Source organism: Cynocephalus volans, chromosome 12, assembly GCF_027409185.1.
Source record: "Cynocephalus volans isolate mCynVol1 chromosome 12, mCynVol1.pri, whole genome shotgun sequence".
Classification (NCBI taxonomy): domain Eukaryota; kingdom Metazoa; phylum Chordata; class Mammalia; order Dermoptera; family Cynocephalidae; genus Cynocephalus; species Cynocephalus volans.
Window position 1 is genome coordinate 10,160,842 of NC_084471.1, and position 26,789 is coordinate 10,187,630.

At 46.8% G+C, this 26,789-nt stretch overlaps 2 protein-coding genes across 5 annotated transcripts in view; one reads left to right on the top strand and one right to left on the bottom strand.

The window, feature by feature from the left end:
- Positions 1-2,617, top strand: part of MRTFA (myocardin related transcription factor A) — a 121,236-nt gene extending 118,619 nt beyond the window's left edge. For both annotated transcript variants that reach the window (XM_063074613.1, XM_063074612.1), the window contains exon 13: positions 1,063-2,617. In XM_063074613.1, coding sequence (XP_062930683.1) covers positions 1,063-1,580 — 518 coding nt within the window. In that variant the 3' untranslated portion in view covers positions 1,581-2,617. The remainder of the gene's footprint in view (positions 1-1,062) is intronic.
- Positions 2,618-2,800: 183 nt separating this feature from the next.
- The window catches only part of SGSM3 (small G protein signaling modulator 3), a 44,495-nt gene continuing 20,506 nt past the window's right edge, over positions 2,801-26,789 (bottom strand). The window contains exons 2-22 of one of the 3 annotated variants that reach the window (XM_063074606.1): positions 12,103-12,218; positions 11,561-11,646; positions 11,027-11,087; positions 8,601-8,809; positions 8,391-8,498; positions 7,747-7,890; positions 7,262-7,457; positions 6,941-7,086; positions 6,341-6,565; positions 5,968-6,022; positions 5,717-5,892; positions 5,426-5,581; positions 5,155-5,209; positions 4,938-4,987; positions 4,624-4,776; positions 4,430-4,500; positions 4,262-4,310; positions 4,100-4,185; positions 3,780-3,902; positions 3,589-3,649; positions 2,801-3,372 (exon numbers count right to left, since the gene is read on the bottom strand). In XM_063074606.1, coding sequence (XP_062930676.1) covers positions 3,292-3,372; positions 3,589-3,649; positions 3,780-3,902; positions 4,100-4,185; positions 4,262-4,310; positions 4,430-4,500; positions 4,624-4,776; positions 4,938-4,987; positions 5,155-5,209; positions 5,426-5,581; positions 5,717-5,892; positions 5,968-6,022; positions 6,341-6,565; positions 6,941-7,086; positions 7,262-7,457; positions 7,747-7,890; positions 8,391-8,498; positions 8,601-8,809; positions 11,027-11,087; positions 11,561-11,646; positions 12,103-12,109 — 2,298 coding nt within the window. In that variant the 5' untranslated portion in view covers positions 12,110-12,218 and the 3' untranslated portion in view covers positions 2,801-3,291. Of the gene's footprint in view, positions 3,373-3,588; positions 3,650-3,779; positions 3,903-4,099; positions 4,186-4,261; positions 4,311-4,429; positions 4,501-4,623; positions 4,777-4,937; positions 4,988-5,154; positions 5,210-5,425; positions 5,582-5,716; positions 5,893-5,967; positions 6,023-6,340; positions 6,566-6,940; positions 7,087-7,261; positions 7,458-7,746; positions 7,891-8,390; positions 8,499-8,600; positions 8,810-11,026; positions 11,091-11,560; positions 11,647-12,102; positions 12,219-26,789 lie in introns of all 3 variants that reach the window. The other 2 variants (XM_063074607.1, XM_063074605.1) reach the window with 2 other exon arrangements.

Genomic DNA, 26,789 nt, shown 5'->3' on the forward strand with positions numbered 1-26,789 from the left:
GCACAGTTCAGTGATACTAAATGCATTCGTAATGTTGTGCAGCCATCACCACCGTCCGTCACTCTTTTCATCTTATAAAACTGAAACTCTGTACCCAATTAAACAATAACCCCCATTCCCTCTTGTCCTAGTCCTTGGCAACCACCATTCTCCTGTCTGTCTCTGATTTTGGCTACTCTGATTACCTCATATAAGTGGAATCATGCAGTATTTGTCCTTTTGTGACTGCTTATTTCACTTAGCGTAGTGGCCTCCAGGTTCATCCATTGATAGACATTTGGGTCGATTCCACATTTTAGCTATTGTGAATAATGCTGCTATCATCATGTACAAATCTCTCTTTGAGACCCTGCTTTCCATTATTTTGGGCATAAACCTAGAAGTGGGATTGCTGGTGATTCTACTGTAATTTTTTGAGGAACCACCATACTGTTTGCACAGCGGCTGTACCATTTTACATTCCTCCCAACGGTGCACAAGGGTTCGGTTTCTCCGCATCCCTACCAAGGCTTATTTGCTGTTTTGTTGATAGTAGCCATCCCTGGTGGGTGTGAGGGGCTGTCTCATTGTGGCTGATTTGCATTTCCCTAATGACTGGTGGTGCTGAGCATCTTTTCATGTGCTATTGGCTATTTGTGTCTTTTCTTTAAGAGAAATGTCAAGTCCTTTGCCCAATTTTGAATCAAGTTTTTGTTGAGTTCTCTATAAATTTTGGATATCAATCCCTTATGCAATATATGATTTGCAAGTATTTTCTCCCATTCTGTGGATTGTCTTTTCATTCTCATAATAGTGTCTTTTGATGCACAAAAGTTTTAAATTTCGATGTAGTCTAATTTGTCTTCCTGTGCTTTTGGTTTGTCATAATCAAGAAATCATTGCCAAATCTAATGTCACAAAGATCTTCCCCTATGATTTTTCTAAGAGTTTTATAGTTATAGCTCTTAAGTCTTTGAGCCATTTTATTTTTGTATGTGGTGTGACATAGGGTCCACCTTCATTGTTTTGCATATGGATATTCAGGCCTGGTGTCTGACATCCATTCATTGTCTTGATTGGCAGAAATTTCAGCAGATTTCAAGGAGACACCATCCCTGCCAGGGAAGGAGAAGCCACCCTCAACAGCAGCGCGCGGGTCCCCCCTGGCTGCACAGCCCTCGCCCTCCGCTGAGCTCCCCCAGGCTGCCCTGCCTCCGCCAGGCTCGCCCTCCCTCCCTGGGCGCCTGGAGGACTTCCTGGAGAGCAGCACAGGGCTGCCCTTGCTGACTGGTGGGCATGAAGGGCCAGAGCCCCTTTCCCTCATTGACGACCTCCACAGCCAGATGCTGAGCAGTTCTGCCATTCTGGACCATCCCCCCTCACCCATGGACACCTCAGAACTGCACTTTGCCCCAGAGCCCAGCAGCAACATGGGCCTGGACCTGGCTGATGGCCACCTGGACAGCATGGACTGGCTGGAGCTATCATCAGGTGGGCCTGTGCTGAGCTTGGCCCCCCTCAGCACCACAGCCCCCAGCCTCTTCTCCACAGACTTCCTCGATGGCCATGACTTGCAGCTACATTGGGATTCCTGCTTGTAGCTCTCTGGCTTTAGAGACGGTTGGGGAAGGGGCTGGAAGTTGGGGAGCCACAGAACTTCAATGAGCGTGGCTCTTTCCTGCTTCATTCGGTCTCTCCATGTGGTTGTGAGTCTTGACAATCACAGTCGCTGCTGCTTCCCTACTCTGGGAGGCTGGAGCAGAGGGACTCCTACTCCTAGCTCTGGGATTCACACCAGGGTTTTGGAGGCCTGGCCAGGGCCATTTCAATTCGACCTCCTTTTTTGAGGTCAGAGGTGCAGTTTGGCTAGCAGGCAAGGCCCAGGCAGGAGACTCCTCTTCTGGCCCAGGACTGAGATGGGTCAAGGGATGAATCTCCTTCCTTCTCCCTCTGCTGTGAGGGAGGAAACTAGCCTGTGCCCCTACCTCCCCGTTCCCTGTGTCAGCCCACCCGAGGGTCCCAAGGCTTCCTGGGGGGTGGGGCTCCCTGCCATTTTAATGTCTTGGTGTAGGGTAGCCATTTAGTGGTTGATGGCAAAAATTTTCTGTACAGGTGTATATACCTCTATATTATATATTGACATACATATATGTATACATCTATTTTGGGGGGGTGGGCAGCTCCCTCCCTGTTCTCATCTATTCTCACATACAGAGGGCCTGGGGGCTGATGCAGGGTCACCCTGGCCTGTGTGCCACACAGTCCAGTGCCCAGCCTGGTGTGCAGCTGCCCAGGCCCTCTCATCACGTGTGTTTGGCATGTAGACGCCACAGCCTATGCCCCACCTGCTTCCTGGCTCCTATCAATCAGTGCCATGAGGGCAGAGGTGTTTTCTGGCCATCTGGCAGGAGCCCTCCACCCACCCACATTCCTTCCCCATCACCTCACTGCAGCCAACGTGGCCCTGGGACAAGAGGGACCTCAGGCCCAGCCGCACCCTATTATTGGTGGCTGTGAAGCTGAGGTTGCCTCCTGGCCTAGTCACTCATAAGGTAGTAGGGATGGCATCACCAAAACCAGTGCTGGGACAAAGGTGGGGAAGCTGTGTGAACTTTTTAAAATAAAAACCAAAACACTGGCTCATTAGTCCCTCTATTCAATCTGGGGAAGGGGTGAGTGGCATGGTTGTCCCAAGTTACCCCAATTCCACTCCCCCCTGCAGGATGAAGGAGCCAGGCTATGTGTTTTGGACTCTTCCAGGAAGGGCAAAACCTTGGACATACAGCCCTGTGGCTCTGGCTGGACAGAAGATGGGATGCACTTTCTCAAAGACACACTTTATTTACAAACCAAAGAGGCCAAGGAGCCTTCATCTGCCATTAGCCACCCACCTGCCTTTCCTGAGCAAAGACTGACAGATGTGGCTCTTCACCTCCTCATAAGGTGTTTGGTTGGTACAAACTGTAGTTGGGGCCCAGGGCTTCCTTAAGGACCCTGTCAGGGGAGAGCCCTCCCCAGGCACTCAGGAGAAAGGGGCTGAGCTGGCACCCACCTTCTGCTCCTGCCACCAGTGATGCTCTGGGGAGCCTGGGGTGAGGGACCCTGATCATGGGACCCCAGCCAGGGCTCTAGAGTTTCTCTCCCCTGGACCCTGCAGCTTGGGGTGGGCCTGGGTCCCCTCACACCCAGTCCCACAGCAGGCCTGAGGCTGGCCAGGGCAGTGCTGCTCTTCCTGTTCAAGGGAGGGGCTTGCTTTGGTAGTTGATGGGTTGAGGGAGGCCTAGGTGTGACAGGGCAGCTGGAGGAAGAGTGTCACCCGTCTATGTCCCAGCTGAACAGGTGGTGCTTCACCAGCATGTCCTGAACACCCTCCTTCAGGGGCTGCTTCTCCTCCTGCACACAGGGACAGTGCCTCAGGTCATGGGCCCAAGGAAGCCCAAGGTGGCAGGGGCCAGAGCAGTTCTGGGAGCTGAGTCACACTCCCATCCTCACTTGGACTCCCACCTCAGCCACCCTAGGAACGGTGTGGGATGCTCCACCTGTGCAGACCCCACCGCAGCCCCCTTGGGAAGGCAAGCTGTGGGCCACAGACCAACCTGCGCCACCCACCTCTCTCTTGACGGGGAGCTCCCAGTCCTGGGAAAGGCTGAAAGCAAAGCAGCAGAGAACGCTGGAGGGGAGTAAAGAGAAGGGGAAGCTCATCACGCTTAGCCAACTCTGCCTGCCCAGCCTCATCCCCCAATTGCAGGGCCCTGCAGAGCTGGCTTTGGCCCTGCCCAGGAGCCCCACAAGGTCCTCACCGGAGTTCGCACTTGATCTGGACCCAGCCAGGGCTGCGCAGGAAGGACCAGGGCTGGTACCACTTCTCCACGGTCGGCAGGCTGGAGCAGAGCACCTCCAGCCACAGGTGCAGCACCTGCTCACTGGGGACAAGGCCGTGGGGAGCGGGCAGCAGCAGACGCCTCCGACCTGCCCCCCTCAGCAGCCCCCACACCACAAGGCATTGAGTCCCTGAGGGTGCTTTTCTGTCCTTCAGGGTCCCTTTGAGGATCCCTCCCCTGCTGGAATAAGCCCACCCCAGGCTCTTCCAGCTCCTTCCCCAGCCCTTCTCTACACTCACTTGAGCCCCACGCAGATCAGGGAGCGGAGTTTGACGTCCATCTGCGCATGCACTGCATCGTGACTCACGTTCACGGACTGCACAGCCTGGAGAGGGCACAGCTGTCAATTGGCCACCTCCACTGGCCAGGCCTCCGGGTCTGGCGGGGCAGGCCCCACTTACCCGGTAGAGCAGCTCCTCTGGGGTCAGGACTTTGCCATCTTCATCCAACCTGAGGGAGGACCACAGCTCCCAGCACTGCCCTGGTGTGCTGGGCACTGGGTCCGGCCACCATTCCCCACACACCCTGGCAGGCGACCTCACTGGCAGAATGCCCGTGCAGGCAGTTACCTGTATGTCTTACAGAGCACCAGGCGGGAATACACGGAGTCGAAGTCCCTCTCGACCTCCCGGCCTGCTGCCTGCAGGGGACAAGAAGGGACACAGTGTGAGGCAAGGACAGGGGAGGTGCCAGGTCAAAACCCAACTGAGCACGTCACCACCCCGCCCGCCCCTTCTGCCCCCTCTGCAGGGCCCTGACTTACTTCCTCGATAAACAGCCAGGGGTGGCAGGCACCCCCAAGCAGGGACGGCTTCTTCAACCCATGTTCAAACAGGGCCTTAAGAGCTGGGCAGAGGGTCCCTCGCACGAGATCCGTGACCCCCTCTGTCACCGAGTCGTCCCCCGCAATGGAGTACTGATGGCAGGAATGGGTCTGAGGTGCCTGTAGCCAGCTACCCTCTCCCCCATCCTCACAGCCACTGCCACAATGGGCCCTGGCGAGGAGGGAGCTGGCCATGCCTGGGGTCGAGGCAGGAGCGGCTCCTAGGAAAGGCCCCGTCCTGCCCAACCTCTTACCTCCTTGCTCCGTTCATCCAGGACTTCCACAAACTTGGCTGGAAACCAGCCTGTGGGAGAAGCCGGCCTGTGAGGAGCAGCCAGGAGGCTGTCTTGACCTTCTCCCAGGGGGACGAGGACAGAGCACTGGCTGGGCTGGGTGGAACCCACAGTCATAGGGCATTGCTGCCCAAACCTCCTTCCTACTCCCTGACTCAAGAGCAGAAAAAGACCTCACCTCTCAGGCCATTCAGTTCCCCCACCCAGCAGTGCTCGTCCTTCTGTGAGATAATCTGCATGGAGGAAACATAGCAACCAAATCTCAGTCACCCAGGACCTGTCTCCCCCACCCCCCGGTCTGATCTTATCCTCAGCAACTGGGCCAGGCCAAGACCCCCTGCCAGTTTCAGAAAGGCAAGCTCTTGGCAGGAAAGCGGGTAGGGGCTGGGCAAGGGGTTAGATAACCTGCCACAGCCTCAGGACCCAGCAGCAGCCTGAGCGCCACGCACCGTGATGATATCGTTCTTGCGGAAGCCCAGCTCGTCGTCATCGTGCCGCTCAAAGTCCAGCAGGGCCTTGGCCCGGCGCCGGTGGCTGCGTGAACATGCCACATAGTTCTCGTGGTCCCGTTGGTGGCTCTCCATGCTGTAGTCTGGTGTCAGCTCCTGCATAGTGAACAGAAGTGACAGGGACAGAAAGGCCACTGAGGGAGAGCAACCTCAGCAGCATGAATGGGGCCAGGGAAGGGGAGCCCCCAAGTCCAAGCTGTTTTGCACGAGCCCAAGGTGCTTGCAACTCACCACGCTGCAGTTTTTGGGGTCTGTGCACTGGAAATGGCACGCCACGCGCAGGATGGCTTCCCGGAGGTCGGCCACCAGCTCTGTCTGCTTGATGTTCTTGGCCTTGAGTGCCTCCAGGTCATCCTCCCCTAGGAGGCCCAGAGAGCGATGCGACCATAGCCCCCGCCTCAGGCCCTCTGAGGAGAGGATGCGCCACATTCACGTGGTGCATGAGGAAGGAGCCCGCCCGCCCACTACAGCCGAGTCCTCACCAAAGAGCAGGGAGGTGAGGGCGGACTTCCTGCGCTGCCTCCTGCGCCGCACGACCTGTGGGAGGGGAGTAGGTCAGCCGCAGCCCAGGGCACCCACCACCAGGAGGAAGCCATCCCACCAGCATTTCACTCACACTATCTCATCAGAAACGGCCTTTGAGGCCGGCTGGCTCTGAGGATCAGGAAAGTATGAGCACTTCAGAGCTGGACCTATCCTCCTCCCAGACCATGCAAGGGTCCAAGCCCCTAGACATGAAGCCCCAGGAGGGCTAAGGGGGTGGGGGAGGGCCTGGTCCCTACAGCTCTGCTCACTCAGCTTTCTCAAGGGACCCTACGCTGGGGGCCGAGGTGGGGCCTCTCCGTCATAGTTCACCTGTGAGAGGCTGGTGGCAGCACTGGTGCCCAGGAGCTGGCCCTGGTCTGCGATGAGGTAGGCCAGGTGTTTGCGGCGCTGGGTCTCCACAGCCACATCTGTGAGGGAGCCAGCCAGCCGCATGGCCTCCCCCAGCAGCAGCTCCGCGTCCTCAATCTGCGATGGGATATCCGACAGTGTGTTGAAGATGGAGGCCGAGTTCTCTGACTGGATCAGCTCCTCCTCCTGGGCCACACAAGGGCAGGACACGGGGGCATTGTCACTACCAGGCATTGGGCACTGAGCTGACCCCAATCACCATCCTCAGAGGCCTGTGCTCCTTTGGCCCGGCCATTGGGGACTGGTCCTTTTGGGCCCAGGGAGATCCCCCACCTCACACTTAGGCCTCTCAGCAGAGAGCAGTGCTCAGGCCACCCCATGCTAAGTCTTGGATGGAGTGGAGAGAGAGGGAAGGAGGACTTGCCACTCTGCCAACCACTGCTGGACTCAGGGCCTGGATCCCACCTTGACCACCCAGAGGAGGGGTGAAGGGTGGCTGGGCCTGACGCTGGGTGGAGTAGCCCGGGGGGGCGGGGGGGACAGCCATGGCTCCACAAGCACCTTGAGGCGCAGCATGCCCAGCGTGGTCTGAAACAGCACCAGAGACCCCTCGTAGAAAAACAGGTCCCAGATCCGCAGCAGCAGCCTGATGTGCACCACACTGGCAAAAGCCGTGAGGAACCAGTGCAGCGTGATCAGGGACAGCTCTGTGAACACAGACACCAGCTGCTAGGGCTGGGAGCGGGAGCAGGAACAGCCTGGCCCTGGTCAGCCTGGGGAGGAGGGGGACAGGGGGAAGATAGCTTCCAAAGAATTGTGGAATGGGAGCCAGCATCTCAGAATCACGGGGCCCCAGAGAGGAGGAAGGCTGCCAGGCCTCACCGATGTCATGCTCTTGGAGCAGCTTGTCCAGGCGAGGCAGGTACTGGACAATGAGGTGGCGCAGGACCCGCTGGTCAGTCTGCACGCCCAGCAGGGTGGTGCTGAAGTAGGAGGCTGGGAGCAGGTCCTCGATGATGGAGCACATCATCCAGAAGGTGTCCTCCTCCTCCAGGAAGAGCAGGAGGCAGGCAGCCACCTAACCAGAGCAGGGGGACAAGGGGCATCTACCCAGGCCTTCATGTGAATTATAAAAGGTGCCCCCTCAGGGGTGACTAATTAGAAACAGCCTCTCTGGGGTACATGTGCAGAGTGTGCACATCTTCCTTAGGCTGGCCGGCCTGGGCTGCTCTGCCTGCACGACAAACGCAGCTGCCCCTGCCCTCATTGCAGCCTCCCACATCCACCCCCACCTCCTGTCCTACTGCCCATTAGGGGCCTGGAGAAGACCCTGGGCACACCGGCCACCCTTGCTGGGCTGTACTCACCATGCCCGTGCCCTGGCAGTAGCCAATCTCTGGGTAGAGCCAGGCCAGAGCTCGGAGGACCCTGCGCAGGCGGGGCACCCCGACACTGTTCATGCTGGCGAAGCAGGCGTTGCTGGGCATGGTGCGGAGTAGGTCCTTCTCAATCTGTGGGCAGCCATGACAACACCCACAAAAACAAGACCCTGTGAGACGTAGCTGCAGACTTGGTGACACCTTGTGAGGGAAGCAAGCCCCAGGCAGACTTCTCTCCCAGGAGTGGGGACTCCTTACACTCCTTTCCCCTTCAAGATTAGGTCCCAGCTAGTGTGCAGCCGAGTACACCCAAGTCACCTGGGGAACTTCATGCCAGACCTACTACATGAGAACATCTGGCGTGAAGCCTGGAATCTGTATTTAACATCCTCAGCTGTACCTCCTGGGGACCTGGGCTTGTGAACCCCATCTCCTCCATGTCCTTCCACAGCACTGGTGACCATTTAGACAATTCTCTCTGCAGCCTATAGAGGACCCTGGAGGAAGCAAGTTTTCTCCAGGCGCATGTTTGTGGGTGATAGGGCTGAGACAAGACTGCATCCCTCCTGTGGGGGCATGGTCTCTGGCCAGGCAGCTCTTCCTGAAGGGCCCCTGGGCTGCCCTGGTCTCACCTGTTTGGCAGCAATGGTTTCATCATTGGAGCTGTTCTTCACAATCTCACGGTAGGACAGTTCGGAGTTCTTCTTCTTCTGCAGGGCCCCAGAAAGCCGCATCCACAACTGAGGGAAGGAGCCATGCAAGTACTCAGTCTTCCTCGAGACACCTGATCATTGGGCCACAGGGCTCTCCAGACCCTCTGTGGGTCCCTGTGAACATCTCACCTGCGGCCTCATACTGTGTGGGATGCCAGCCAGCACCAGGGAGCGCAGCTTCTCAGAGCGTGGGAGGGAGACTGCAATCTTGTCCCAAGTGAGATCCCCCACATCATGGTTATGAGTGAACTCCAGGTGGGCCTGCCAACGCAGCCTCTGCGGAGGGTCTTCCATCAGACAGACATTCATCAGTGGACTGGAGCCAGGCTCAGCACCTTCTGCCAGCAGAGAGCCAAGGGATACAGCAGTGAGCAGAGAAGGAAAACCTGCTCCTCACTGCATGTCCTCCCAAGCGCCCAGCTCTGTCCTCAAGAGACCCCGGACTTTGTGGCTCTAGGCTGAGCCCCTCCCCGGAAACCCAACCCCCATTGCCAACAGCTTCCTGGCAGCTCCAGCTGCACAATTAACAGGCATCCTGATGACGGACAAACCTGAGCTCTCCACTTTCTCCCCAAAGTTGCCCCTGCTGCAGTCTTCCCAGATCCAGAAACGACACCTCCGATTTCCAGATGCTCAAGCCCAAACCCCAGAGTCACCTATGGCCCCTCCCTCCCCTAGACCCCACATTCAGTCCATTGGCAAATATGGCAGGATTGCTGCACTTCTTACGACCCGACTGGTGCCCTGCGTCAAGCCCTTGCCCTGCGTGTGCATCTCCATGGTGGCCTCTTGCAGCCTCCCTGTCTACACCCTTGCCTCCCAAAGGCTCTTCTCCCCAGCAGTCAGAGTGACCCTTCTAAGATGCAAGTCAGATCAGGTCACTCTGCTCAGAACTACTGTTGGCACCAGCTCACTCAGTCTCAAAGCCCAAGGCTTTCCAGGACTCCATCATCTGCTCCCCTGGGCCTGCCCTCACTTCCTACTCTTCCTTCTTGCTCCTTCCACTCCAGGGACAAAGTCCTTCCTGCTCTTCCCCACCAAATCCACTCCCACCTCAGGGCCTTTGCACCTATTATCCCCCTCCCTAGCTACACTCACCCCCTTGCTTCCTTCTGGTCTCTAGTCAAGGGCCTCCTCCTCTAAGGAGCCTTCCTCCTTCACGGGAGGGTCAAGGGTTATGACTTCACATATAGTAAAATGCACAAATTTTCAGTGTAAATTTTGGTATCAATAAACCATATCTAAACATTGTCCCTGTAGTGGATTGAATTATGCACCCCCCAAACTCACTGAAGCTTGAATTTTGTCCCCCAAGTTTTACATATTAGAAACTTAGCTTCCACTGTGACTTTTAAGAGGGTGAGAAATCCTATCATCATAATTGAAAGGTGGAGCCTTGAAGAAGTGATTGGATTGTAGGACCGTGCAGTAGTGGATGGATTAAAAATGGTGGTCAGGGGCATCGTTCTGAGGGCTTTAAAAGAAGAGGAGAATCTGTCTTTCTCTCTCTCTGCTCCACCATTTTCACAATGTGATACTCTGCTGTCACTGTCACCACCACCAAGGCTCTCACCAGATTGTTCCCTGGACTTTGGACTTCCCAGCCTCAGAAACTGTAATCAGTAAACTTTGTTTTTTCTATAAATCACCCAGTTCCATGTATTCTGCTATAAGCAACAGAAAGATACAGTCCCCATCATGATGTAGCAGTTCCACAGTGTGATGGTAAGCTCAGAATCCAGCAACCATTGAGACAAGGACCATTCCCATCATACTAGAAAGTTCTCTGTGTCCCTCTCAACCCCAGCTTTTAACCTCCAAATATCTGCCTGCAAATTAGAAGAATAAGGGAAACTTATGTGGGAATTGGAAAGATGAGTGACCCGAAGATGATTAGTTTCACCCAGTTACAATGCTCTAGCTCTGGCCTATTGATAGGCCATACTGGCAGACGGCCTTCCTAAGAGCCCTCTTGGGAACCAGTAGATCTATTTATAGTAGGAAACAATGGAAATGGCCTAGAGGTCCACTTATAGAAAAATGGTTATAAAAATATTAAGACAAGTCCTTATAACAGGATATTATGCAGCCATTAAAAAATATGTTTTTAAAGAGGTCTTAACTGACATAGGAAAGTGCTTATGGTATAATGTTAGGATATAATATGTATAAGATATAATCTTAGTTATTAAAAGTATATAAAGGTACACACACACAAAATCGGGAAAGGAATACACTAAAATGTCTTGTCTTCAGGTTGTAGGATTATGTATTAATTTTATTTTAACATTTATATTTTTTGGTACTTTTCAACTCTTCTACAGTGAACATTATTGCTTTTATTATCAGGTAAAGATCAATAAAATTTATCTAAAAAAAATCAGAGATCTCCCTATACTTATAACAGCTTCACCGTCAGATACACCTCTATCCTTAAATCTGGAATGGGTAAAACATCCAGAGCTCAGAGGTTACATGCTATGTAATGTGAGTCTGGGAGCTGGAGTCATCCCCAAGGACATGAGCAAGATTACACACAAGGGGCTCAGTTTTACCTTCCTTGTCCACACGGAAACCGAACTCATCATAGTAGAACTCCGGTTGCTCCTCTGACTCCTTCTAGAATCAAGATTAGGAAGAAAGTTAGTCATCTGTCCCCCAGTCTGGGACCAGTTTCTGAAAGACGCCACCCCCATGGCTGCCCGCTAAAATTCTACAAGCCTTCCAGACTCAGATCAAAAGGCTACTCTTCCATAAAGGTTTCTCTGGTCACCACTTAACTAGAGGGGTCACCACCTTCTCTGTATTCTCCTAGCATTTTCTTTGTTCTTCTCTGAAGTCAAAGATAATAAGATGAAGGAAAGAAACGTGTTGTATGCATTTCTGTGCCCCATAATACCGAGAGCATAGTGCCATAATACTTTTCCTCCAACCTAATGACTGACTCAACAGGCACATGGAGCTAAGATGCCATCTTTGGCAGGGACCCCATGACCCTGTGTGAACATGGTGGGGTTGGCCACCCACTCCCTTCACACCACAAGCTGAGAGTACAGCAGGCTGATGGCTAGCTAGGCAAGCTGCGGTACCTGCATGTACTTGACCAGGATCTCCTGAGGCCATATGCTTGGAGTCAGGGCTGAGAAGGGGCCACTGGCAGAAGGTACGTGGCTTCCTAAAACCAAAGACCAGGAATAGGAGAATAATCAAGAAAATGCAGAGGCAACATTCAAGTTGGAATATCCCCTCCCCCTCCAAGAGTGCCAGCATTAAAGGGACTAGACCATCTAAAGTGGGATGGGTGGGGAAGGGGGAGAATAGAAGAAAGCTCCTGGAAATTAGCAAATTTCTGAGGAAGGGGAAAGAAAGCACAGCAGCATGTTACAAAACATAACCAAACTTTATCTTCTTGCCTCTTTCTCCACCTAAGTAGGGGTGAGGATTTGCAGGCTGGAGTTGGGGGGAGAGGAAAACTGGATAGCTGAGCTGACAAGAACGTTTTAGTAACTTTCCCAGACAGCCAGAAGCCGGAGAACTTCCCTTCCATTTCTCCACCTCTCTTATCTGGATAGGTGTTTCATGAAAAACAAGCCAATTCCTAGCCCTCTGGCTCCTCAGGCCCTGCTTCTACCTGACATCGTGCTGAGAGGCAGGCAAGTCTTCTGCAGATCCGGACTTAGGAGTTTTACTATCCTATCTTAGAGCTGGAAGGCTCCTCAGGCTTCATCTGGCCCAGAAACATCTGCCCTGTTAGGAGAGAAAAGGGGAAGAAAGTCATTTTAGAGTGCCCTCTCTCCTGTAAAGGTGAGGCCTTTCCACCCATGCTCTGATGTTGCTCTGATCTGCCCAGATGCAGCGGGGAGGGAAGTCCTGGCCACTATTCAACAAGGAAAGGAAAAAGTCACACTTTGCCCATTTTTAAATTGGGCTTTTTAGCCTTCGTATACCCGTACCAGCCAGACACCCCAAAAATAAATAAAATAAAAATAAACTGGACTACTTGTCTTTTTTATTGTTGAGTCCTTATTTTTTAAGAGGACAAGAAATAGAGGGGGCAGGGGATCCGAAAGAAAAAGCCTCCTATTCTGAACATTTTCTTACTTTGAGAAGCTACAAAATTGACATTTTGAAAAGCTTTGTTTACCAAAGGGGAGTGTCCACTCACTTCCCATTTTATTAAGGAGAAGAATCATACATACAGACTTCCAGATGCCCCATACTCAGGTAATGTTTCTTGAAAAAGAAAAAACTCAGCCACCATCAAAACCTCTATGAAAAGGCTTCCCTGAGCCAGAATCTGAGGAGTCATCTAGACAGAACACAGCTCAGCTTTTGAGTTAATGCGTCCACTCTCCCTCCACTGACATCTCCCACTCCTGCAGCCTGCTCTACCACATCGTCACTAGCCTGACAGCTGGGAAACTCCTACAAATTGCCATTAAATTTAAATCTCTATTACTGTTTAAATCCCTGTCTCCTCCCTTTTTCTGTCATCTAAAAAAAAGAGGACTCAATAATGAGAAGACAAATAGCTCAATTAAAAAATGGGCAAAAGATCTGAATATACATTTCTCCAAAGAAGAGATGTAAATGGCCAATAAGCAGGTAAATAGATGCTCAACATCACCAGCCATCAGAGAAATGCAAATCAAAACCACAATGAGACACCACGTCACACCCACTAGGATGGCTATAATCCAAAAGACAGACAGTGATGAGTGTTGGCGAGGCTGTGGAGAAACTGGAGTCCTCACACATTGCTGGTGGGAATGTAAAATGGTGCAGCTGCTGTGGACAAAAGTTTGCAGTTCCTCGAAAGGTTAAACACAGAATTACCATATGACCCAGCAATTCCACTCCTAGGTATATATCCAAAAGAAATGCAAACATATCTCCACACAAAAACTTGTACATGAATGTTCACAGCAGCATTATTCATTATAGCCAAAAGTAAAAACTGTTCAAATGTCCATCAAGTGATGAATGGATATATAAAATATATGGAATATCCATAGAATAAAATACTATTCAGCCATAAAAAGGAAGGAAGTACTGACACATGCTACAACATGGATGAACCTAGAAAACATTATGCTAAATGAAAGCCAGACAAAAAAGGATGAATATTATATGAATCCATTTAAATGAAATGTCCAAAAGAGCAAATACATACAGGCAGAAAGTAGATTAGCAGTTGCCAGGGGCTGGAAAGAGGGGAATGGAGAGTGACTGCTAACAGGGTTTCTATTTGAGATGACAAAAATGTTCTAGAATTAGATAGTGGTGACAGCTGCATAACATGGTGAATATACTAAAACCACTAAATTATACACTTTAAAAATGGTGAGTTTTATGGCACATGAATTATATTCTCAATTTTAAAAAAATAAGAAAAAGCCATCAACTGAGCAGGTATTCTCTCACTTTCTATCTTCCTATTTCCAACCTCCTACCCCATTAAAACTGGAAAGAATCTATTATTACCCGCTTGAGTTTCAACAGAGATGCAGCATTTTTTTTTTGGTGTTAGCTTTCTGTCTTTTACTGAATAATAAGCCTTTTACTTGTAACCATGGATTGAAAGACTCTGACTCCATGGTATAAACATTAGGTAACAGTAAGAAGGTGTGTTTGAAAGATTTTAGGACAAGTTGTCTTCTAGTTTCTGAAATCATGCTTTCCTAGACCCAGCCCTGAAGAAAAGCCTACTTTTGCCATTTTTCAGGCGACAGGAGTCAGCAGTGACCACTGTTGTTCTGGTCCACAGCAGCCCTCTTCTGTGCTATCTTATCTGTCACAGAATTCTGGTGTTAGAGATTATGGGTAAGTGAGAATGATTAGGTGAGTGAGAAAGAAGCAAAAAAGAGGAAAATCAAACAACCATTCAAGGGCACTATGAGAAACATGGCCTTTTACTCAAGCATATGTTGAAAAATAAGCACATATAAAAATCCCAGTTCTCTCAAAAGACAAATTTGGAGGCAGGAGTCATCTTGTAGCTCTAAGGGCAGCTCAACTGGGTCACCACCCTCTACTTCTGTCCTAGACACACTGACTATGCGAAGTTCGGGCTAACGGCTAGAGGAGAGAACTCCAACCATCACTGCGTATTTGGTACCAGCTGGGAGAGCCACGCCCTCCTGCTTCCAGATGGGCCAGCAGAAGCTGCTTCCCTAACAAGTCACCTGTCCTAGGTTGGTTTGTTCCATGTGAAGATAATAATGTCATGTTAATGTCTTTGTGGGGCCTGGTTTGACTCAGAATCTGAGCTGGATGGAGCATACATATTTTTATGTTAAAACGACTGAGCTAGAAGTTTTAAAAATCATGTCATGTCACCATTCAATCTTCACAACACATTTTGAAGTAGATATCATCTCTGTTCCTTACACGAAAGAAAATAAGCCTAGAAGAGACTGATGTATATAGCTTTTGGACTCCAAAACCTGTGCTGTGCCACACCCCCATGCAGCCTCACCCAGTGAAATATGCACACATGCCACCAGCTAGACAGTGCTGGGAAAATAATCCCTGTAGAGCTCAGGAGAAAGACTTTTTGTCACCGACGACCCCAGAGGTAGTGATTTGATTGTTCTTCTGGAAGGGCAAAGTAAAAGTGTGAAGGAAGAAAGCAGGCTGTTTGTACTGGAGGCAATGAGCTACATCTGGCTGTGGAGGACTGAAGGGGCTGGGAAGACGATTCCCAATAAGCAGCTTCCTTTCCTGACCTTAGCTCGCCCCCCACTCCTTCCTTCATTCAACAAACAATGACTGAGCTCCACCTTAGAGGAGCTCTAAGGACTGGGGTGTAATAATGAGGGGGAAAAAAGTCCCAGCTGTTACATTACAGTAGAGAATCAGACAATACACACAAAAACGGTTGGTGATAATTACAAAACCATGAGAAAAATGAAGCCAGGTAAAGGTATGAAGTATCAGAAGAGACACTATTGATATGAACTGGTCTGGACTAGCTCTTTGAGGATAAGGTGATGTCCATGCAAAGACCAAAATGAAGTGATGGATCAAGTCATGTGGGTATCTGATAAAGGGGATCCAAGGAGAAGCAGCAGAAGGGCAGCCTGTAGAATGGAGGGGCTGGGGCTGGGGCTAGGGCAGGATTTGAGGAGGAAAGAGGGGAGGAAACAGCCAGAACAGTGGGAGAAGCAGCAAGTGGCCGTGGGGCCTCACAGTGCGGTAGGGACTTTGGACTTCATTCTCAGTGAGCTGGGAAATTAAGGGTGGGTTCTGAGCAGCCCCGCACCTGAACCTGACTTAGGTTTGACAAGCTCTCACTGGCTGCCTGTGGAGAAGACTGTAGGGCAGGAGGCAGTGGACAGTGGAGGCTCTTGTACTAGTCAGGTTGAAAGATGTTGGCTTTGCTAAACTGGGAACACTGAGCAATGATCAGATTCTGAATATATTTTAAAGAGTCTGCAAGACTCACATCTGTAATTTTTTTCCTGCATATATATATATATATGTATGCCACTTCTCCTCGGTGCTCCCCTAGAGTCTCCCACAAGTTCCCAGCAGGAGCCGGATGTGATATTGCTAAGCTGGGCAGGCAGGTTTTTCCTGCCTCTGGTCACTATGGAAACCTTCCTGAAAGCAGCCATCTGGGAGTTGGCAGAAGCAGCCCAAGAAGTTAGCTACGTCACCATGGCTGCCCTCCTGCTGTCACAGGGGTATCAACAGGCAGAAACTTTTGAACAGGATCAGTACAGGTACCTTCGAGGTGCTCTAGAAGGAATTTTTAAAAGTTGAATGTACATACTCAAAGGTGCCAGTGCCTCCAGTATATTTCTTCCTAGTTTGCCAATCCTACAATTTATAGTAGTAAGACAAATTTTGTTCACAAAACAAAGATCAGATGTATCCATATGGGTTAAAATGTATATGGGGGGGCAGAAACTGTTCTGTCCATTTCCTGTGACCTCTTGATATAGATCAAAAGAATAGAGCCCTTCATCCACTTGACCTGTTATCTTGTCCTGTCTCCTATTTTTCTTGACAATACACCAGGGTTGCTACTACAATATAAGTGGTTTTCTGCAGATATTTGCCAGGGAACATGAAAACTATAAGCAGAACAAGAGAAAATCTGAGGGTACTTCAAAAAGTTTGTGAAAAAACAGAATTGAAAGATAATATAATCTTGCCATGAACTTTTTGAAGTACCCTCATACATCTATTTTAAGAGGCCTCTGAGATCCTGAAGACTACTTTTTCTCTGTGAGGAGACAAGAGGACACTGGAAGCTATCGATAAGAACTAACCCAGAGAGGGAACTGCAAATCTGGAGTCCGAGAGGCTGAAGTAATAGATTAATGTGGCTACTACAGACGCTAAAAAAAAGTAAAATCAGATTATAAACGCTCAACGGAATATGAACTTATTTTTGAAAATGAATGAAAAAATATACGGATGCTTTTTTCAAGGTAAGGGTACACAAACCCTGGTTTCTTCCTCATTTTTCTCCTTGGCTTCGATTCTTCAACACATCTCTAAAAGGCATGTGGGCCCCATCCTCTGCCCCTTGCTCTTCTCCCTCCAGTCTCTTCCTGGGCAATCCCATCCCTGCCACGGCCTCCACAACCACCTGCTGACTCCTGCCTCTAGTGACACTTTTCCAGACTCCTATTTCCAGCTGCTTCCATCTGCCAAAGTTATCTTTTTTAAATGCAAATCGAATCCCAGCAGCTCCTGCTTAACTCTTCCAACAACTCACCACCATCCCAGAATAAGGGCCACATTCTCTAACACTACGAGGTTCTACATGGCCTGGTGCCTGCCCACCTCCCTGAACTCCTCTCACCACTCCTACATCCACCTTACACTCCAGTCATGTGGGCCCACTTACATCAGCTGCCCAAATGCACTGTACTCTGTCTCCACTCCTTTGTCTCCAATGGTCTTCTCATCTGCCAGATAAGACTCCTTTTATACTTTAACTCAACTCAAATGACACCTCAGCATAGAAAAGAAGCCTTCTGTGGTAGCCAGCCTCCAAGATGGTCCCAAATGATTCCACCTTCTGATATTCAGGTCCACTCCACACCAAATCACAGCAAATCTCTGTGTCCAAAAGAATACTGCAGCAGTGACTGTATATAACTTCCAAGGATAGACCATAAACAGCATGGCAACTTCCACACTGGTCTCTTTTATCAGTTGCCCCAGGGGAAGTCAGCTGACGTGTCATGAGCACACACAAGGAGCCCCATGGACAGGCAACAACTTGCCAGCCACATGAGTAAGCCAACCTGGAAGCAGACCTTGTAGCCATGAACCCTGAGAAGACTTTAGCCCTGGCCAACATCTGACTGCAGTGTCATGAGAGAACCTCTTCTCTCATGAAGCGGAATCTCCGAACCGAGATGCTCCTGAATTCCTGACCCACAGAAACCATGAGAGATAATAAATGATTATTGTTGCTTTAAGCCACTAAGTTTGGGGGTGATATGCTACATACCAATGGATAACAAATATATCTTCATGACACTTCCCCGCCTTTAGCTAAGATAGCTCTCTTTGCTCCTATAAAAACCCTGTGAATAAGTCAATCACTGCACTTAATTTATAGTATTTTTTTTTCCAGTTGATCCCTGCTAGCTACATCTTGTTTATCTTGGCATCTTTGGCACCTGGCACAATGCCTGGCACTCTGGAATCTCTCAATAATCATTTGTTAGGTGAATTAGACAAATGAATGAATACATAAATAGAAATTGAGAAAAAATAAAAATTAAAAGTCACATTTCATACCACAGTAATATATCACTAGTGTTTTATTTACTCCATATTCTCCCTTCTTCTGGGATTGTGGAAAATGGCAACCTCCCCCCAGCAACTGCCACACAATTTTTTTTTTTTTTTTTTTGGTGGCTGGCCGGTATGGGGATCTGAACCCTTGACCTTGGTGTTACAAGGCAGCACTCTAACCAACTGATCTAACTGGCCAGCCACAGTCCCCCGCCTCGCTCCCCAACCTTTAAAACTGCTTCTTCCACCTGCCCTTTCCAACTACACAGTTCTGGGGAAGTTGTTTATGTTTATATGACTTCATCTCCCAGAGCTTAGCTGACTGGTTCTGTGTGAGCACAGACTAAGCTGGGCCAGTCCTAACACTAAACAGCCACTGCCACAAGTAATCAGACTGGGGGTGATCATCTCACCCAAATGGCCTAATGAGTCCCTTCTTCGAGGTTTTAAATTTGAGACCTAGACAGCCGAGGAGATCTGTCCCCATCAGTGATGGAAGCATGCATATATACAGACACACACATGAACATATGTATGTCTGTATCAATTACATTGTATATGTGTGTATATATATAATAATAAAATACTCAGTGCTGGTAAAAAATTTTTGTGGTAAAAAAATTGTTCATTCATTAATTGCTGTAAATTGGTACATCTCCTTGGGAATGGAGTATCTATAAGTATTTTCCACCCTTCGATCCAGTAACTATTCTCCTGGAAACTTACTTAGAGAAATAATTCAATAGAAGCAAAAAGTACATGCATGAGAAGGTTTACTTCAGCAATCTCTATATCGCAAAACTTTGCAAGTACTTTAATGTCAAACGTTAGGGGAGTTAATCAAATGTTGGTATACTGATGCAATAAAATGTGATTCAATTAATCTGTATTCCAACCATGGACTTCTATGTCTGGCCAAGATGGAGTTAGAGAGACTAGATTTACCTTCCCAACAACTGGAAAACTGGAAAATTACATGAACAATGGTTTTCTGACATTGAACAAGATGCAGTCCAAGGCAGCAAACACCAAGAGAGGTCAAGCAAATGAGGTGAGCCCTATGAGTGCATCGGTTACTGCATGGGGAGTTTCCAGGCTGCAGTGGTGGGCTGAGGAGATAGAGTTGAGTGTTTGAGGAGGCCAAGGCAGCTTGAATTTGTAGAGCAGAAATCTGGAGAGGAGAGACCTGCACAGACAAAGAGCTCCACAGATCTGCAGAGGTACCTCCACACCTTCATCTGGAAACTGACTGGCGCACGTTTGTGAGAAAACTACCCAAGGTTGGGAAAAGAAGCACCTGAAAGGAACATGAGGAATAATCCTTGAAGCTTACCCAACTTGGTCATGGTGATGTATTATCCTGTTATATATTGTGGAATTCAATTTGCTAAATTTTTATTAGAATTTTTGCATCTATGTTTATGAAGGACATTTGATGTGTAGTTGACTTTTCTTGTAATGCATTTTTCTGGATTTGCTATCAGGATAATGTTTGCTTTAGAATGAGTCAGGAATTGTTCCCTTCTCTTCAATTTTTGGGAAGAATTTCTGTAGAATTAGCATTATGTCTTTCTTAAATGTTGAGTAGAAATTACCAATGAAGCCTTCTGTAACTAGAGTTTTCTCTCTCTTTTGGGTGGCTTGTCAGTACAGGGATCCAAACCCTTGACCTTGTGCCTGGAGTTTTCTTTGCGGAAAGCCTTCTAACTACAGATTTAATTTCATTAATAGAGACAGGGCTATTCAGATTACCTATTTCTTCTTGACTGAACTTTGGTAGTTTGCATATTTTCAAGGAATTTGCTTACTATTTAAGTTACTAAATTTATTGGTGAATTTAACCCAAAGTATACAGAAGAAGGATAACAAAAAATAATAAAGATAGTACTACAAATCAAAATAATATCAGGAAAACAAAAAAAGAGAAAAATCAATGAAACCCAAACCTGCTCCTTTGAGATCAACAAAATCAATAAATCTCTGATCAGACTGATCAGGAAAGAGAGAAGACACAAATTACCAATATCAGGAATGAAAAGTATCACAACAGATCCCAGAGGCATTAAAAGGACAAGAGAATATTATGAACTTTGTGCCAATAAATTCCACAATACAGAAAAAGAACAATACCATCACGACCAAGTAGGACTTATCTTGGGAATGCAAGACTGGTTCAGTATTTAAAGATGAATCAATGCAACTGAGCATGTCAACAAGATGAAAAACCATATGATTATCTCAAAAGATGCAGAAAAAGCATTTGACAAAATTCAACATCCATTCATGATTTAAAAATTCTCAGTAAACTAGAAATAGAAGGAAACATCCTTACCCTAACAAAGTGCATCTATGAAAATCCTACAATTAACCTCATACTTAATGATGAAAGACTGGTTTCCCCCAAAGACTGGGAATAAGGCAAGTATTCAATATAATTCCAATCAAAATCACAGTAGGATTTTTTGGAGAGATTGACAAGTGATTCTAAAATTTAAATGGATGGGCAAAGGAATCAGAATTACTCAAAACAATTTTGAAAAAGCAGAAAGTTAGAGGATTCAAACTACATGATTTCAATAAAGTACAGTGTGGCACTGGCAAAAGGACAGACATAGAAAAAAACACAACAGAATAGGTAATCCAAAAATAGACTGATACATATGGCCAATCAATGTAATGGGTTTAATTGTGTGTCTGTCCAAAATATATATTAAAGTCCTAACCCCTAGTACCTCAAAATGTGGCCTTATTTTGTTTTTTAATGTACAAAATGTTTCATTATATACTTTATTTTGTTTACTGTCTCAGTCCCCTACTGGAAGGACAGCTCCACAGGGCGAAGATTTTTTTTTTTTATACAATAATATTTATTTTTATTGAAAGACAATTGATTATATATTTGTGGGGTAAAAAATTGATTTTCAACACATGCCTACAATATGTGGTAATCAAATCAGGATAATCAGTATTTTCATCTTTACCAAACATAATCAATCTTGATACAATAATACTATCTAAAATGACTCTGGGTTTTTTCTTTTTTCTTTTATTGGTTGTGAATATTCATGAGATACAAAGCTGACTGTCACCCCTCATGCACAAGATGTGAAGGCCAGATTCAAACTGGAAGCACACCCATTACCACAAATTGCATTTGTACCCTGTGTCTCCCACCTAATTATCCCCAACCTCCCTCCCTTCCCTTCTCCCTTTCCCCTCCACTCCACTTTGTAACCCAAAGTGTTCTCTCAAAATATGGCCTTATTTGGAGACAGTCTTTGCTGATTTAACCAAGATGACATCATTAGGATAGGCCCTAATCCAGTATGACTCATGTAGTTATAAAAGGAAAAATTTGGACACAGATATAGAGAAGATGATGTGAAGACACACAAAAAGAATACCATCTGAAAGCAGAGATTGGGATTATCCTGTCACAAATCAAGGAATGCTTGGAGCTACCAGAACCTGGAAGAGACAAGGAAGGATCTTTCCCCTACAGGTTTCAGAGGGAGCACGGCCCTGCCAACACGACTTCCAAATTCCAGCCTATAGAATTGTGAGGTAAACTTGTTCTAAGCCACCCAGTCAATTGTACTGTTAGTTACAGCAGCCCTAGGAAACTAACGCAACTGATTTTCAACAAAAGTACAAAAGTAATTCAATAGAGAAAAGATAGTCTTTTTAACACATGGTCCTAAGAAAAACTAAACAGCCATTTGAAAAAAAAAAAAAAAAACAACTTTAATCCATACCTCACACCATACGAAAAATTACCTCAAAATGGATCATAGACCTAAATGCAAAGACCTAACACTATAAAACTTTTAGAAGAAAAAATAGGAAAAATATCTAATCTTGGTTAGACAAAGATTTCTCAGAAATTACACTAAAAGCATGATCTATAAAAGAAAAAATTGATAAATTGAACTTTATCAAACAGAAGTTGAAGATGATTGAAAAAAATTTCAACTCACATATTTAATAAAGAACATGTATTTAGAATATATAAGGAATACTCAAAACTCAAACAGGAAACAAACCAAAAAAAGGGGGGGGGCAAAAGACACATTACCAAAGAAGATATACAGATGAAAAACAAAACAAGTATGCAGAAAGATACTCAACATCATTAGTCATTAGAGGAATGTAAATTAAAACCACAATAAAGGGCCGGCCCCGTGGCTCACTCGGGAGAGTGCGGCGCTGATAGCACTGAGGCCACAGGTTCGGATCTTATATGGGGATGGCCGGTGTGCTCACTGGCTGATTGTGGTGCGGACTGCACCATGCTGAGGGTTGCAATCCCCTTACCGGTTAGAAAAAATAAATAAAAAACAAATAAATAAACCATAATAAAATACTACCAGATACCTGTTAAATGGCTAAAAGTGGAAGTTTTTTTTATAAAGTTAAACATATACAATCCTACTCCTAGGTATATTTATCTAAGTGAAATGAAAACTTATGTTTACACAAAAACCTGTATGTAAATGTTTATATTTATAGCAGCTTTGCCTGTAATTGCCAAAAACCAAAAACAACCCGAATGTCCTTTAACTCTGGTGAATAAGGAAACTTGTATATCCATTTAATGGAATACTACTCAGCAAAAAATAAATAAATAAAGGAGTGAAATTCGGATATACTCACTCAACAACATGAATGAATCTCAAATGATTATGCTAAAGGAAAGAAGCCAGATTGAAAAGATTACATACTATACAATTCCATTTCTATAACATTCTAGAAGAGACAAAACTGTAGGTATAAAACAAACAAACAAACAGATCAGTGGCTTCTACAGGATGGGGGTGGAGAAGGAGTTAACTACATAGCAGCATGGAGTAATAGAACTATTCTAAATCTTGATATGTTGGTGATTACATGACTATACAAGCATACTTCAAAAAGTTTATGGAGTTAGGCCCCGTGGCGCACTCGGGAGAGTGCAGCGCTTGGGAGCGCGGCAGCGAGCGGCGCGCTCGGATCCTATATAGGAATGGCCGGTGCGCTCACTGGCTGAGCGCGGTGCGGGCGACACCACACCAAGGGTTGCGATCCCCTTACCGGTCACAAAAAGACAAAAAAAAAAAAAAGTTTATGGAGTTAAAAGATAATATAAATCTTTAAACGAACTTTTTGAAGACCCCTCATATGTGTCTGTCAGAACTTGCAGAACTTGGGCCAGACGGTGGCTCACTCAGGAGAGTGCGGTGCTGATAACACCAAGGCCATGGGTTCAGTTCCCTATATAGGGACGGCTGGTCCACTCACTGGCTGAGCGTGGTGCTGACAACACCAAGTAAAGAGTTAAGATCCCTTTACCGGTCATCTTTAAAAACAACAACAACAAAAAAAAACCTTGCAGAACTGTACACTAAAATGAGTGAATTTTACAGTATGTAAATTAAACCTTGTTGGGAAAATAGAATAGTTTGGTCAGAGACCTCTCTTTGGGTCTGGTTGGGTGTGGTTCAGCACATCCTTTTTTAAAAAATTGTGTGTGGGGGGGCAGAATTAGTGTGCATGCACACCAATGTATCTTTTTAGTTTTGTTGCTATTGTTGTGTTCTTCAGAGAGTTTGTGAAGCAGGCTGGCTGGCGGTTTACTGCCTCTGGCAGCCGCTGCCACCATGAGCAGCCATGGCTTCCAAGGACCTGTTTGCCGGTTACCTAGCTCATAGACCTGTGTGTGAGGAGTCTGGTCACCCAGCCTGGCATGTGAGGGGTTTATGACCCAGTCTGGACAACAAGCTTGAGAGGTCTGTGAGCCCCAGACCCAGCCCTAGCTAGACAATTGGCATCAAGAACAGGATTAAGAGTGCCACAATTGGCTATGTTGGCAGGATTCCGACATTAGCCGTAGCTCAACAATCACCATTAAAGAACTGAAACATTACGCTGAATGAAAGAAGCCACAGAAGGTAAAAAGAATTCCAATTATGGGAACTAAAGAAACATGGATACTATTTATGATCTAACATTTGTAAAAATACCATATTATAATATTATGATGAGTCTGTACTATGTAGACCCAGAAATGTTCACAGTTGTCCCTCAGTATCCACAGAGCACTTGTTCCAAGACTCCCTCGAATACCAATATCATGAATGCTCAAGTCCCTGATATAAAATGGCGTACTATTTGAATATAACCTATGCAACCCTCCTGTATACTTTACTGTTGTTTTTTATTTGTATTATTTTTTATTGTTTTTTTTTTTCTCTCCAATATTTTCAATCCATGGTTGGTTGAATCCATGGATGAGGAACCTGCAGACATAGAGGGCCAACAATGTATCATTCAGTTATTTACTCTCCAAATATTTCTCCAACACATATTATGTGCTGGGACAACAACGACTTATAATCTAGAGGGGGAAATGAGACAGAAAACAAATAAATAAATGGAGAAATAAAAGAGAATTCTAGAGTGTGGTAAATACTCTGAACAAAACCAAAAGGTGATGTATTATAGAATCCAGGGAAGAACTCTCTGAGGTACCATTTGAGTTGAAACCTGAAGGATAAGCAGGAGCCAGCCCAGCAAGGAATGAGGGTAGAGAGCCATGGGAACTCACACAACGCAACAGCAAAAAGACAGAAACAAACAAAAAAAACCTGATTAAAAAATGGGCAAATGACCTGAACAGACATTTTTCCAAAGACGACATACAAATGGCCAACAGGTATATGAAAAGGTGCTCAACATCACTAATCATCAGGGAAATGCAAATCAAAACCAAATGAGCTATAACTTCACGGCTGTTAGGATGGCTATTATCAAAAAGACAAGAGATGACAAGTACTGGCAAGGGTGTGGAGAAAAGAGAACTCTTGTATGTTGTGGGAATGCACACTGCTACAGCTATTATGGAAAACAGCATGGATGTTCCTCAAAAAATTAAAAATAGAACTAGCATATGATCCAGCAATCCCACTTCTGGGTATATAGTAGATTGAATTATGTCCCCCTAAAACTCCCTGAAGCTTGAATTGTGTCTCCCAAGTTTTATGTATTAGAACCTTAGCCCCCACTGTGATTGTTAAGAAGGTGGGAAATCCTATTTTGGTAATTGAAAGGTGGAGTCTTGAGGAGGTGAATGGATTGTAGGACTTGCCAGAGGGAATGGATTAAAAATGGTGGTCAGGGGTGTGGTTCTGAGGGCTTTAAAAAGAAGAGTCTGTTTTTCTCCCTCTCCCTCTCCCTCTCCCCCTCCTCCTCCCCCTCCCCCCTCCCTCCCCCCCTCCCTCCCTCTCTCTCTCTCTCTCTCTCTCTCTCTCTCTCTCTCTCTCTCTCTCTCTCTCTCTCTCTCACTCTCTCTCTCTCTCTCTCTCGCTTCCTCTCACCATGTGATCTGCTTGTACCTGCCGGCTGCCTGCTGCTTTCCGCCATGAGTAGAAGCAGCCTGAGGCCTGCGCCAGACGCAGCTGTCCCAGAATTGTAAACTTCTGTTCTTTACAAATTACCCAGTCTCATGTATTCTGTTATAACAGCATAAAATGGACTAATACTGGCTATATATCCAAATAAAATGAAATCAGTATCTCAAAGAGATATCCCCCATGTTCATTGCAGCATTATTCACAATTGCCAAGATACGGAAACAATCAATCTTAAGTGTTCTCACCACACACAAAAGGTAATAGATATGATGTGTTAACTTGGTTGTCATAGTCATTTTACAGTGTATACATATGCAAATCACCATTTTGTACACCTTCAATATATACAATTTTTATTGTCAATATACCTCAATAAAGCCGGTGGGGGGGGGGGGGGATGTGACAATGAACAAAGGCTCTGAGGTGAGGAAGACCGTGGAGGAACAGAAAGCAGTCCAGTGTAACTGAAACAATGAACAAGGGACATAGTGGTAAAATATTGGAGAGGTAGAGGCACCCAGATCACCAAGGGGCTGTAGGCCACAGTGAAGAATTTATATTCTAAGAATAATGGGAATCCACAAAAGCATCCTAAACACGGTGGTAGTGCGATCCAACGTATGTTTTAAAAAATAAGTTTGGCTGCTACATGACGAATGGCTTGTAGAGACAAGAGTGGATGCATGGAGACAAGTCTGGAAGTGCGTGAAAGAGATTATGGAGAGTGAGACCGAAGCGTTGAGAGTGGACATGAAGAGAAGTAAATGCACTCAAGACACAGTTGGAGGTAAAATCAACCAGCCTTGCTGCTGGGTTGGATGTGCGGAATGAGAGAAAGGGAATGAGAGAAAAGGAGTGAGAGAAAGGGAGCAATCCAAAGCGAGGCCTAGGTTTCTGGTCTGAAATCTTGGGTGTATTATGTCATTTACTAATATGAGAGAAATTGGAAAAGATAAGGGTTTGGGAGAGAAGGAAATTAAGAGTTTGAGGTAATTTAAATGCTTATTAGAAATCCAAGTGGAGGGCTGGCCCATGGCTCACTTGGGAGAGTGCGGTGCTGATAGCACGAAGGCCACGGGTTCAGATCCCTATATAGGGATGGCCAGTTAGCTCACTTGGGAGAGTGTGGTGCTGACAACACCATGTCAAGGGTTAAGATCCCCTT